Source organism: Bufo gargarizans, unplaced genomic scaffold (assembly GCF_014858855.1).
Source record: "Bufo gargarizans isolate SCDJY-AF-19 unplaced genomic scaffold, ASM1485885v1 fragScaff_scaffold_716_pilon, whole genome shotgun sequence".
Classification (NCBI taxonomy): Eukaryota; Metazoa; Chordata; class Amphibia; order Anura; family Bufonidae; genus Bufo; species Bufo gargarizans.
In genome coordinates, this window is record NW_025334172.1 from 99,241 (window position 1) to 114,551 (window position 15,311).

The window sequence follows — 15,311 nt, forward strand, 5'->3', positions numbered from 1 at the left end:
CATAGTTCGGTCTGTAGCTTTAAATCAGTTTAATTTACCATATCTGATATTCCAGTGAGTCACACGCTACTTGATGTCACTGCTTGATAGGCTACAGTAAGAATACAGCCCCAAGGGAAAAATTTTACAGATCACAAAGATTATGATTATTTTGTTATTCTGTGATAGACTATTGTAGAAGAAGCGTAACAGGAAAAGTAGCAGAAAGAAGACTTTGTTAGGTAAGAAATCAATAAAATTCTAAATGAAATGCACGTTATTGATAATACCCAGAAAATGTGTCATTAATGAAAAACTGAAATCTCAACTTTTGCTATAAAAATGTGAAAGTTAACATAATTTATTCAATGTTTTTTAACATTCAATAAGTTTTTAACCAATCATACTTTTTTATTATTTAAATCTATTATCTTTTTAGATTCCTTAAAAGATAAACAAAACTTTTTAAACTAAATGTATGGTTTTGCCCATAGGCTTTTATAACTTTGTACTCTTGAATTTTACTAAATAACAAAATGTTTTTGACATTAAAAATGATAGTTTTTATTTTATTTGTACAGTACATACATGGGGAACAAGTTTCAGTAAGTCGATCTTGCAGCAAATATAGCTTTACTGTGTATTTTCTGTATAGTGAATATATATTGCGGTAAATTCACCCCAGGATTCTAAAAAGAGTTTATAATTTGGATAGTCCACAATATACTTGCTACGATATGAAAATAGAAATTATTATTATATTGGAAATAATTAAAAAACAACAATGGGAAGAATAAATTAAAAATAAATCATGAAATTATCCTTCCTTCTCTCTGGCTGTTCCCTCTTCCAGTTTCGTCAGTAGCAATTAAAGGGCGCCATTGAGGATGCTTTGTACCTTGGTGGAAAATAAAGGGATGAAATAATTACTGAGCCTCATTATAATTTCTAGTAAAAAGCCAGCAACACAACCCCCCTTCAAAAAAAAAGGTAGAACTAAGCATCCTTTTTTTTACTTTTAATTAAATAAGTAGTGATGAGCGGGAGGTGCCATATTCGATTTCGCGATATTTCGCGAATATTCGAATGAATATTCGTGTTATATTCGTCGAAATCGAATATTCGTAATTATTCCAATTATCGCGAATAATATACGAATAAAAATTTTCGCGTATTGCGATTATTTATCTTGATAGTATAAGGCAACGTTCCTATGCTAATTGACAATGGCTAGGCTAATATGTGCATTTTACGAAATTTCGTAATATTGCTCTAACTTCGTCTTTTCGAAATTTCGTAATATTGCTCTAACTTCGTCTTTTAGAATATTCGTAATATTCTAATAGACGAAGTTAGAGCAATATTAAGAACATTTGCAAAAGCCGAAATTGCGATGCGAGTAATATAATACGAAATAATCGCATGAAGATTTCAATTTAGCACTGCTATATTCCATATTCTAGCCTAATATGGAATATAGCTGTGCTAAGTTAGCACTGCTACATTCCATACTAGGCTAGAATATGGAATATAGCAGTGCTAAAGTTGAAATCTTCATGCGATTATTTCGTATTATATTATTCGCATCGCAATTTCGACTTATTCAAATGTTCTTATTATTGCTCTAACTTCGTCTTTTCGAAATTTCGTAATATTCTGAAAGACGAAGTTAAAGCAATATTACGAATATTCTAAAAGACGAAGTTAGAGCAATATTACGAAATTTCGTAAAATACACATATAGATTGTAATTTAGCTTATATAGTGCTATAATCCCTTTTTTTTCCTCTAAGTTTTTTTTTGCCTCTTCTGAACTTAAGTTTTGTAAAATATGTACACTATTAAAAAATATTACTATAGCAGTATATTAGCTTAAATACAATCTATGTGTATTTTACGAAATTTCGTAATATTGCTCTAACTTCGTCTTTTCGAAATTTCGTAATATTGCTTTAACTTCGTCTTTCAGAATATTACGAAATTTCGAAAAGACGAAGTTAGAGCAATAATAAGAACATTTGAAAAAGTCGAAATTGCGATGCGAATAATATAATACGAAATAATCGCATGAAGATTTCAACTTTAGCACTGCTATATTCCATATTCTAGCCTAGTATGGAATGTAGCAGTGCTAACTTAGCACAGCTATATTCCATATTAGGCTAGAATATGGAATATAGCAGTGCTAAATTGAAATCTTCATGCGATTATTTCGTATTATATTACTCGCATCGCAATTTCGGCTTTTGCGAAATTTCGTAAAATACACATATAGATTAGATTGTAATTTAGCTAATATTGAATATAGCAGTAAGTTGAAAACGCCACTGACTGGAGCAGCCAGGAAGCCAGGAATCCAAAGGACAGGTAAGAACAACTTTAGGGAAGTGGGAAAGGAAAAAATTATAATAATAAAAAAAAAAAAAAAAAAGACGAATATTCGAATTCGCGAATATATAGAACGATATTCTAAATATTCGCGAAATCTCGAAATTGCGATATTCGAGAAAAAAATTCGCGATTCGAATATTCGCGCTCAACACTACTAGTGATGAGCGGGAGGTGCCATATTCGATTTCGCGATATTTCGCGAATATTCGAATGAATATTCGTGTTATATTCGTCGAAATCGAATATTCGTAATTATTCCAATTATCGCGAATAATATACGAATAAAAATTTTCGCGTATTGCGATTATTTATCTTGATAGTATAAGGCAACGTTCCTATGCTAATTGACAATGGCTAGGCTAATATGTGCATTTTACGAAATTTCGTAATATTGCTCTAACTTCGTCTTTTCGAAATTTCGTAATATTGCTCTAACTTCGTCTTTTAGAATATTCGTAATATTCTAATAGACGAAGTTAGAGCAATATTAAGAACATTTGCAAAAGCCGAAATTGCGATGCGAGTAATATAATACGAAATAATCGCATGAAGATTTCAATTTAGCACTGCTATATTCCATATTCTAGCCTAATATGGAATATAGCTGTGCTAAGTTAGCACTGCTACATTCCATACTAGGCTAGAATATGGAATATAGCAGTGCTAAAGTTGAAATCTTCATGCGATTATTTCGTATTATATTATTCGCATCGCAATTTCGACTTATTCAAATGTTCTTATTATTGCTCTAACTTCGTCTTTTCGAAATTTCGTAATATTCTGAAAGACGAAGTTAAAGCAATATTACGAATATTCTAAAAGACGAAGTTAGAGCAATATTACGAAATTTCGTAAAATACACATATAGATTGTAATTTAGCTTATATAGTGCTATAATCCCTTTTTTTTCCTCTAAGTTTTTTTTTGCCTCTTCTGAACTTAAGTTTTGTAAAATATGTACACTATTAAAAAATATTACTATAGCAGTATATTAGCTTAAATACAATCTATGTGTATTTTACGAAATTTCGTAATATTGCTCTAACTTCGTCTTTTCGAAATTTCGTAATATTGCTTTAACTTCGTCTTTCAGAATATTACGAAATTTCGAAAAGACGAAGTTAGAGCAATAATAAGAACATTTGAAAAAGTCGAAATTGCGATGCGAATAATATAATACGAAATAATCGCATGAAGATTTCAACTTTAGCACTGCTATATTCCATATTCTAGCCTAGTATGGAATGTAGCAGTGCTAAATTGAAATCTTCATGCGATTATTTCGTATTATATTACTCGCATCGCAATTTCGGCTTTTGCGAAATTTCGTAAAATACACATATAGATTAGATTGTAATTTAGCTAATATTGAATATAGCAGTAAGTTGAAAACGCCACTGACTGGAGCAGCCAGGAAGCCAGGAATCCAAAGGACAGGTAAGAACAACTTTAGGGAAGTGGGAAAGGAAAAAATTATAATAATAAAAAAAAAAAAAAAAAAAAGACGAATATTCGAATTCGCGAATATATAGAACGATATTCTAAATATTCGCGAAATCTCGAAATTGCGATATTCGAGAAAAAAATTCGCGATTCGAATATTCGCGCTCAACACTATAAATAAGTAATAAGTAATTTACAAAGTCTAATTTTAATAAGTTGGGAAGGATGGACAGTGAATAAAAATCAATAAATTGTGCCATGTTTTGAATGTTGCTAAAGGAAGATATCTGCCAAATTCAGTAAAAGAAATAGAGAGGAAAGGAATGTGTCAGGAAAACATAATTACCCTTTGTTGATTCAGAAAATGAAAACTTAAACTAAAAATGTATAACGATTTTAATAGATATGAGATAAGATAGATAGATAGATAGATAGATGGTACTTAAAGGAAATATGTCACCAGGATAATCGCTATTGAAGTAAAGCCATGGCCTAATAGCACTTAGTACCTTATTTCCAGATGTGCCTTTGTTTCAGCAATAGATTTTTCTATCTTCTGAAAATTCAGTTTATTTGGTATGCAAATGAGCCAGTAAGGTGCCCAGAGGGGCGTCACTCTTGCAGGAAGGAGCCCAGGCATGTCCCCTGCCACAATGTGTCCACCCACCCCTCCTACATCACATACATTCAAGCGATAACTCTGCCCCCCTTTTTTCCTGCTCCCAGCATGAGGGCGCGCCTGGGCTCCTTTCTGCAAGAGTGACGCCCCTCTGGGCACCTTACTGGCTCATTTGCATACCAAATAAACTGGATTTTCAGAAGATAGAAAAATCTATTGCTGAAACAAAGGCACATCTGGAAATAAGGTACTAAGTGCTATTAGGCCATGGCTTTACTTCAGTAGCGATTATCCTGGTGACAGATTTCCTTTAAGATACGGTAGACAGGTTTTTAACATTTGTGACTATACTCAGGATGGTTCATCAGTATCAGGATGTTGGGAATCACCACCCAAACCAATCAGCTTTTTTAAGCAGCCACCATCAAGGCAAATATCTAATTTCTGAGGATAGGTCATCAACATTGACATTCTTGACAACTGCTTAAATAAGTCAATAATAAAAAGTTTAATTTGTTTTAAGTGTTTTTGTTTACTTTTATTCTTCAAGGTAAAAATTCAGGATGAATACCAATGATTTAAACCTGACCTTTTTTTATACAACTCCAGGTCACAGGTAAGTTTATATTCCTCATATTTTCCACTCAAACAGTAAATGCAGTTTATTTTTGTAAAAAATGGTCCTTTATTGCTGCCAGATGTTGTGTGGATGAGTAGATGTGCAGCTGTATAGGGGTCATTAGAGTAACAGTAGGGGGAGCAGCAGCTATACAGTTCGGCACATGACGGCAGGCAGACAGCAGCAATGGCATGGTCAAGCTGGAGATAAGTATCCACTGCCAGCAATGGCAGATCTATTCAGCATCCTCAGGGCATGTGTATAAAAACCCTCACAAATCTATTCCTTTTGACAAATATGATAGAAACATAGAAACATAGAATGTGTCGGCAGATAAGAACCATTTGGCCCATCTAGTCTGCCCAATATATCTGAATCCTATGAATAGCCCCGGCCCTATCTTATATGAAGGATGGCCTTATGCCTATCCCATGCATGCTTAAACTCCTTCACTGTATTTGCAGCTACCACTTCTGCAGGAAGGCTATTCCCTGCATCCACTACTCTCTCAGTAAAGTAATACTTCCTTATATTACTTTTAAACCTTTGCCCCTCTAATTTAAAACTGTGTCCTCTTGTGGTAGTTTTTCTTCTTTTAAATATGCTCTCCTCCTTTACCGAGTTGATTCCCTTTATGTATTTAAAAGTTTCTATCATATCCCCTCGGTCTCTTCTTTCTTCCAAGCTATACATTTCTTCCAAGCTATACATGATGTTTGAAGTGTATCCATTTTTGTGTAAAGATGCCACCGGCTGTGCTAAAAAAAACTCTGACATGACACTGGAGGTTGGACAGTACAGTGGGAGCCAGCCTGCCTGTAATATGCCTGCCTAGTAGTCCATGAGGTCAGAGAAGAGGGTACGCATTGTAGAATGGCCCCAGTCCAGCTAGGACAGAACATGAAAAAACTGCTCTATTATTTTCAACAAACTAAACTGGCTTCTACTTCTGGGAGAAAAGATGGGTGAGAGCCATAACGAACCTCTCTAGTCGGACCCTCGGACAGGTGTCTGCTCACTGAGAGCTGTGGCAAGCTGAGTACCGAGTGTATCTTTATACTACAACAATATTGCCTCTGTTGTGTGATCAGAAAACCATTCATCTATTTTGCTTTGATATTGATGGTCTAAAAGCATGGTTATCCAGTAATCATCAGTTTGCTTGATGATTCAATGCCTATGTGAACATAAGCAACCAAGCACAGATTGCCATGCTCATCAGTGTGCAGATTAACCAGTTCTTTCACACTCCTCCCACCAATGTGAAATGATAATTGGTCATCATGGCCAGTGTCATCATCATCAATGACCTCTCTCAAATTGTTGATGACCACCTTACCCAGTTGTTAGCGGTGAGGAGACATCCATGATGCAATTTAGCCATAGCACCTGAGTTTGTATTTAAAAGCCCACAGCTTAGTTTCATCCTGCAGATCTTGCCCACAGCATTGAATTTGTGTGTCAGTCTTTTAGAGAAAAACTACCATACAAAAGATACTCACAAAGAGCTAGAGGCAGGTAAGTGTGGCTCAGGTCCAGTGTGTTTTGAGACTGTGCCAATGGTAACAGCAAAATCACCAGTTCCAGAGGTGACCACAATAGAAGCAGATCTTTTTACTGCCATGGTCACTACCCTCCTTCTGTGATACCACCTCCTTCTTAGCACCTAATCCAGCTCCCAGGTCCTGACCAACACACAATTACTATCCACAATTACTATACCACTTTTATCAGACTTTGATATGGCATTGTGGGCTACTTGGCCCCTTTCATAATTCTTTTCTCTGCATTTGCCACAAATGTCACTATTACCACAGCTACTACTTCTCTTACCACCAGCACCTTGGCTATAAGCATCACTACTACTACCACCATAACTAACACAGCATGGGATCCCCAGCCTCTGCCTGAACTTCCTCCTCATGGCAGTCCAAACGATGATACTTCAAACACAATTCCTCAACTGGAAGACTATCTATACATTGCATAGCACATGGGGTGTTGTTGCCTCTTCTTAGGAGTCCCATTAGGAGTAAACAGTGAAGACAGATATGATGCAAGTGAAAGGCTTTACTGGGGCCACAAGGAAGGAGAGCAGGAGCAATGTGGTAAACCCTAGCTCCAAGGTACGATGTTAGACTCCTGCTGTGACTGAGAAGCTGTCTAAAATAATAATAATAATAATAATAATAATAATAATAATAACTTTAATTATATTCTGCAGCCTTTACAATTCAGGGGTTCATGTACAAACAGTCATAAATAACATAGCAACAGAGAAGTCAATAATTACAACAAGAGGAGTGAGGACCCTGCTCGCAAGAGCTTACAATCTATGAGCAGACAGGGGTGACACAAAAGGTAAAAGTGCTTGTTTTGTACAATGGTTCAGCCATCTATTTTGCGAATATTTGGGCTAATATTCGTCATGAATTTGCGAATTTGAGAATTCCAAATTATATTCTTGAATGTAAAAATCGGCAATGTAATATGCGTGTATTGACCGCTCAATACAGACGTGGGTCAATTTTGCTACATTTTTCAAGCTTCTAGAAGTTTCCTGAGACTGGATAAAATGGTTGACACGGCAGAACATTGCAATAGCTTTATATGCAGATAGAGTGCTCCAATATATTTGTGATTGCAAAAATTGGCAATTAATGATGCACATATTTTGGTGCAATACGTGCAACTTCACATTTTAGCAGGTCTGACTACATATTACTGATTGGTGCACCAAAGTATTGTTGTGAACTTGTGACATCACAGCATTATGTATGTATGTCTGTAGCATGTATGTATGGACAGCAGAACCTATCACAATCTAACCTACACTGACTATCTCCCACTAACTATCTGTATTATATATATATATATATATATATACAGTACAGACCAAAAATTTGGACACACCTCCTCATTCAAAGAGTTTTCTTTATTTTCATGACTATGAAAATTGTGGATTCACACTGAAGGCATCAAAACTATGAATTAACACATGTGGAATTATATACATAACAAAAAAGTGTGAAACAACTGAAAATATGTCATATTCTAGGTTCTTCAAAGTAGCCACCTTTTGCTTTGATTACTGCTTTGCACACTCTTGGCATTCTCTTGATGAGCTTCAAGAGGTAGTCACCTGAAATGGTCTTCCAACAGTCTTGAAGGAGTTCCCAGAGATGCTTAGCACTTGTTGGCCCTTTTGCCTTCACTCTGCGGTCCAGCTCACCCCAAACCCTCTCGATTGGGTTCAGGTCCGGTGACTGTGGAGGCCAGGTCCTCTGGCGCAGCACCCCATCACTCTCCTTCATGGTCAAATAGCCCTTACACAGCCTGGAGGTGTGTTTGGGGTCATTGTCCAGTTGAAAAATAAATGATGGTCCAACTAAACGCAAATCGGATGGAATAGCATGCCGCTGCAAGATCCTGTGGTAGCCATGCTGGTTCAGTATGCCTTCAATTTTGAATAAATCCCCAACAGTGTCACCAGCAAAGTACCCCCACACCATCACACCTCCTCCTCCATGCTTTACGGTGGGAACCAGGCATGTAGAGTCCATCCGTTCACCTTTTCTGCGTCGCACAAAGACACGGTGGTTGGAACCAAAGATCTCAAATTTGGACTCATCAGACCAAAGCACATATTTCCACTGGTCTAATGTCCATTCCTTGTGTTCTTTAGCCCAAACAAGTCTCTTCTGCTTGTTGCCTGTCCTTAGCAGTGGTTTCCTAGCAGATATTCTACCATGAAGGCCTGATTCACACAGTCTCCTCTTAACAGTTGTTCTAGAGATGTGTCTGCTGCTAGAACTCTGGGTGGCATTGACCTGGTCTCTAATCTGAGCTGCTGTTAACCTGCGATTTCTGAGGCTGGTGACTCGGATGAACTTATCCTCTGCAGCAGAGGTGACTCTTGGTCTTCCTTTCCTGGGGCGGTCCGCATGTGAGCCAGTTTCTTTGTAGCGCTTGATGGTTTTTGTGACTGCACTTGGGGACACTTTCAAAGTTTTCCCAATTTTTCAGACTCACTGACCTTCATTTCTTAAATGGCCACTCGTTTTTCTTTACTTAGCTGCTTTTTTATTGCCATAATACAAATTTTAACAGTCTATTCAGTAGGACTATCAGCTGTGTATCCACCTGACTTCTCCACAATGCAACTGATGGTCCCAACCCCATTTATAAGGCAAGAAATCTCACTTATTAAACCTGACAAGGCACACCTGTGAAGTGAAAACCATTTCAGGTGACTACCTCTTGAAGCTCATCAAGAGAATGCCAAGAGTGTGCAAAGCAGTAATCAAAGCAAAAGGTGGCTACTTTGAGGAACCTAGAATATTACATTTTTTCAGTTGTTTCACACTTTTCTGTTATGTATATAATTCCACATGTGTTAATTCATAGTTTTGATGCCTTCAGTGTGAATCTACAATTTTCATAGTCATGAAAATAAAGAAAACTCTTTGAATGAGAAGGTGTGTCCAAACTTTTGGTCTGTACTGTATATAAGCTAACTAACTAACTAACTATATAATGTAAAGCACAGCAATGTCACTGCTCTGTCTTTCAGAACTGCAAAAAACTGCAGAAAATGGCTGCTGGGGAGGTTCTTATATAGTAAGGGGTAGGCAACTTTCCTATTGGTTGCTAGGGATGTTGCTAAGCTCAGACAAAGACATTGGAGACTTCTCATTGGCCCACAAGCAAGAAGCAGGGAGGGATCATGGGTTCAGATAAAAAAAAAATCTAGAATATTCGCGAATACGAATATACCGTATAGCAGTATATTTTAAATCTTCGTGAATTCTCGAAGTGGCGATATTCGCGATTAAAATTAGTGATTTGAATATTCGCCCCCAACACTACTAGTAATGCCATGGCTGTGATTGACATCATGTGACCCATCCTCTATACAAGCTGGATCACATGTAGCACCGCCCCGTCAGCTTTGAGTAGTGCAGGGACAGGAAGCAGCTGAAGCGAGGGAGATTGTTAGGAATCTGGCTATTTGTTTTGTGGGCGACCTATAATGATTTTTTATGGGTGCAATACACCAGCTTTGCACCCCTGACAAAGAAATATAATATTAAATATGGCTGTTAATTCTGTGGGTGGCCTATAGCGATTTTTTTTTTGTGGGTGCAATGCACCATCTTTGCACCCCTGACACAGAAATATAATAATTAATCTGGCTGTTAATTCTGTGGGTGACCTTTAGCGATTGTTTTGTGGGTGAAATGCACATTATTGTACCCGTGACTCAAAAATACAATAGTTAATCCGTCTGTTAGTTCAGTGGGTGACATATACCCATTTTTGGTGTGAGGTACACCTGCACTTTATACGTGACAGGAAAATTAATATAGTTAATCTGACTGGTAGTTCAGCCAGTGACATATTACCATTTTTGGTGCGTAATACACGTTCACTGCATATATGACAGGGAAATTAATATAGTTAATCCGTCTGTTAGTTCGGCCGATGACATATACCCATTTTTGGTGTAAGGTACACGTGCACTTTATACGTGACAGGAAAATTATTATAGTTAATCTGACTGTTAGTTCAGTGTGTGACATATACCCATTTTTGCCGTAACAAAGCGGCGGCCCAGCCTAAGGCCCCGTAAAAACACGCGTGAGTGGTCACTAAGGGGTTAATGTTGACATTAGAAAGTACAATTTGTCCCGCAAAAAAATAATCCCTCATACCCTTAGCTATGTGAAAACGGAAATATATTTTAAAAAAATGGCTCATGGGAGATAGAGAAGAAAAATGTATAAAAGAATGTGAACAACCTAAAATCAGTAGTATTAGAACACTTCTTAACCCTAATTAGTGCAGCAAAGTGTAATAGAATAGCTCCTATTAGCCAAGGTTTACACTGTTCAATTGTCCCATGCTCTCTCCCTATAGTGTGGATAATGCCTCCCTATTATATCTCTATACTATGAATGATCTTTCCCTGAACTGCTCAATAGTAATATTTTGGAATAAAGTCTTTCTGATCACTGTCCCTAGCACCTGTAACGTCTCTCCCTGCATTAAGCTCACTGGGAAATAGCAGAGACAAAGATGGCTGAGGCTATTTATACATCACAGGGGAAGGCTATCTGCTGATTGGCTGTCTGCTCCCTCGTTCCCGGGCTTCTTACTTTCTCTTTGTAACATATGCAGCAGCTATTTTGCAAAAAAATTATGAATTGTTACTACGAACCATGAAGAAAGTCGGCTTTGTAACAAAGGAAAATTTTCCTGAAATTCGAATTGAATTCCATTTCGTCAACTTCGATTCTCTCATCTCTACATGCAACTTTATTGCAATTTGATGCAAAGTTGACTTTAAAATTGTTTGGTACAATGAATAGGTCTGGATAACGGCTACAACTCTGGACTCATGACTGTTAGTTGACATGAATTACAGTACCTAGACTTCATCCAGTGTGCTGCTATCTATGAGGAACATTAGATCTGTAAGGTTTGAAAACATGAGTTTTCACTGTCAATGACATCAGAGATCTTGAAAATGCTAAATAATATTAACATAAAATAAGAACTTTTCAAAAAAGAGAATTGATGCCGAGACTATGGTCCAGCTCACTCAGGACCAGTAACCCTTTCTCTTGAACAATTTCCACTTTAACTGGGTTGATCCATTTCAAAAGAGTTGCAGAGATAAGGGAAGGTTTTACTGGTCAAAAAAAAATCAAAAGAACCTTAAGACCATGTGTTCCCAGAGAGGGTGGAGAGACCTAGCACCATAATGTGATCTCATTAGTAAGTATAAATTCAACCAGATCCTAACCTCTACCCTATCATGTCTTCTAAGGTCATATTACGAAGACTATGGATACGTGTCGTATTCTTATACCAAAGCCAAGTTACTAAAGATTACAGTTACTTTATACAGCATCTTTTTTGTTCTTGGGATTATCGGTAATGGATTAGTCATCTGGATTGCTGGATTCAAGATGAAGAAATCAGTCAGCTCTGTTTGGTTCCTCAACTTGGCCATTGCGGACTTCTTCTGCTGTGCTTCTCTTCCTCTGCGCATTGCAGAGTGGATTTACCTCATCATGTATGACCAAGATAGTGCAATGAATTGCATATTAAGCATCATTCTGTTCAATCTAAACATGAGCGCCAGTGTTCTTCTCTTAGTGGCCATGAGTATTGACCGCTTTGTATCCGTCATGTGGCCATTTTGGGCTAAAGTTCATAGGACACAAAAACTAGTTAGAATCACTGCGGCAATCATTTGGGTGATCAGTTTGCTCTTGACTGGTTTAGTGTTTTACTTATACGGGTTGTATTTTCATGACTTAAGTGAATGGTGTGCCCTGGCATTTTATTATATATTTCACAATATCTATATAATAAAATGGACCATTCGATTATTCAGGTTAGTTATGATGTTTGCAATCCCCTTTCTCATCATCTTTATCAGTTATGTTATCATTTATATCAAAGTTAGAAAAAGTAAGAGATCCCAGAGATCTCGGAGACCCTACAGGATCATCACCGCTGTTATATTGTGTTTCTTTCTGTGTTGGTTTCCATATTACATCTGGCCACTGATACCAATGTATAATAGACGTAACCTTCAATTCTATACAGTAAATATAATCATCATCAACCTGGCTTGTCTTAACAGTTGCATCAACCCAATTATTTATGTTTTAATTGGTCAAGTTTTTAAACCTGGTTTTCTGAGATCTATCCCCACCAGGCTAGAAAAAGCCTTAAGTGAACATCCTAATGAACTATGCAGAGAACGAGAGGATTGCGAACCTACTCAAAATTTGGATGTTTGAAATATACTTTGTCATCTTAAAGTAGCTTTACAAGATCTTACCCAATTAATACTCCATGATGTAACTGTATGTAATGGATGGTTGCCATATTAAGGCAAGAACTATGATAATAACCCATGAGACCAACAGCAAGAGTCTGATGACCTTTGCCAACAAGGATTCTGCTGTAATGGTAGAGATCAGAATAACCTTAGATCTAAATTTTTACCCTTTAGATTCCAGGAACTACAGTGACAATGATATCTAATGGGTTTGACAGAGTAACTAACATCCCCATTATTCCCTCACAATGCAATCATCAATTGCTTATGTGCTGCTTGTTATGTTAGCACCTTTATTAGACCTTTCTTGTTTAAGGTCCTGATTCAATGTCTGTCTACTGTCATAATTCACTGTAATACATATGTACTGCAGTGTGTTATATAACTGGTTGATTCGCCTGGGGGGGACTTTTGACTACTTACAGGATGCTACACCACTGCATTCACTGGCTGTGGCACTGGCCATGCTGCAATGCAATTTTTGGCCATGTGATGTGTGTCCCGGCAGCTTCAATCTGCACAATATTTAGATATTATTACATATTCTTAATAATAACAAAAGAAAAGCAAAAAAATTTAATAGATATAACTGAGCCCTGACAGACTAAGGATCTAACTCAAAAATAATGGAACCCTTAAAAAATACATACTTTATTTGATATCTATAAAAAGACCCTGATTGGTCAACCCTTATTTAGATACACATTGGGTCCAGACGCAGGTATATGTGAGGATATAACCATGCAAGGCAAGGTTCTTTTCCTACACAGGTCCTAACTAATCCTCAGCCCGGAGGTAACCCCTGATGGTGGGGGTCCTCTGTCCCTGTACCTACCCTGGATAACCCTAAAATGCCCTAAACGCCAATAAATACCCTGTTACCCTATGCAAGAACCTTGCCTTGCATGGTTATATCCTCACATATACCTGCTCCTGGACCCAATGTTTATCTGAATAAGGGTTGACCAATCAGGGTCTTTTTTTATAGATATCAAATAAAGTATATATTTTTTAAGGGTTCCATTATTTTTTTTGTTAGTTTCATATTCTTAAAAACATGACTTTGACAGATGTAGCAGAGCAGTCTGTATATCTGGCACACCTCACAATGAGATACAGAAATGATCAAAAATAATAATTATCAACTAGTCTTGCAAAAAATAAGTCTTAGTCTTCACACAGATCAGTTGGTCCAAAAAATATGGCTCGTATAATATGGTGACACAAGAACAAATGATTTGTTGCTTAAATAAGTGTATTTTGTTCAAAAGTAGTAAAAATAACTAGACAAGTAATTTCTGCTTCATAGTGATTGGTGAGTTTATACCCCAAAACAAAATGCCTCGCAAAACTTACAGTAGCAAGTGCCAAGAATGCAGCGAAATATTGGCATCAAATGAAGTCAACCAATAAGTGGCATAGACCAAATCCAGCACCAGCCACTGAGATAAATTTGGCACATTTTCAGAGTGTCTAGTTTAATAGAGATAGGTCATAAGTATCTGACCGTTGGGGTCCAACACTCGCTACCTGTATGAGAAGGCACTGGCGCTTGCAGTTGGGCTGCAGCCTTGTCCAGCTTTGCCTAGGCTATGTGACGCCACGTTCTGTCTACAGGCATAATACACTACAATACATATGTTTTGCAGTGTGTTATACTACTGATTGATTTGCCTATGGGGCTTGCGACCGTTTGCAGGATGCTGCATAATCCCATTCTCTTCCACCAGTTGTGATGGTGGCCATGCTCCAGTGCGATCTTTGAACCTGTAATTACCAAGCGGTTTTGCAGTCTGAAGTCTTATGTAAAATGCCATTACTTTTTTGTCCATCAGAGGACTGGAGTGGACTAGTGACTATTTTATGACACAATTGATCAATCTATATAGGTGAGGGCCCTGGCAAGTAAAGGACCAGGATGGCATGTTTTTATTTGATCCTATTCTTAATGCATTTTAACTTGTACTTTACTTTCTACTATACTAATTGTGATAAGCGAGCTTATAAAAGTTTTGTACTTTTATATTTTTTGTGCTTTTTTATTCTTTGCATACATTATTACACTTGTGGGAATGCAAAATATGTCTTATGCATTTGGTATTGTTAATTAAAAATTCCTTAATAAAAGTGGGATAAAAATATTGTCTCGATTAGTTTATTGATATGTTCCATATAGAGTTGAGCGAACACCTGGATGTTCGGGTTCGAGAAGTTCAGCCGAACTTCCCGGAAATGTTCGGGTTCGGGATCCGAACCCGATCCGAACTTCGTCCCGAACCCCATTGAAGTCAAAGGGGACCCGAACATTTCGGTACTGAAAAGGCTGTAAAACAGCCCAGGAAAGGGCTAGAGGGCTGCAAAAGGCAGCAACATGTAGGTAAATCCCCTGCAAACAAATGTGG

The 15,311-nt window shown here is 37.3% G+C and overlaps 1 protein-coding gene across 1 annotated transcript; it reads left to right on the plus strand.

The window, feature by feature from the left end:
* Positions 1-178: 178 nt before the first annotated feature.
* On the plus strand, positions 179-12,868 carry LOC122922793 (N-formyl peptide receptor 2-like). Its single transcript, XM_044273523.1, has 3 exons — positions 179-221; positions 4,983-5,048; positions 11,884-12,868. The coding sequence occupies exons 2-3, from the start codon at positions 4,996-4,998 to the stop codon at positions 12,866-12,868; spliced, it is 1,038 nt and encodes a 345-aa protein (XP_044129458.1). The 5' UTR covers positions 179-221; positions 4,983-4,995.
* Positions 12,869-15,311: the final 2,443 nt, after the last annotated feature.

Coding starts and splice junctions, on each gene's coding strand:
- LOC122922793 (XM_044273523.1), top strand. CDS start 4,996: ATGAATACCAATGATTTAAACCTGACCTTTTTTTATACAACTCCAGGT. Junction 5,049..11,883: donor TATACAACTCCAGGTCACAG/GTAAGTTTATAT, acceptor ATGTCTTCTAAG/GTCATATTACGAAGACTATG.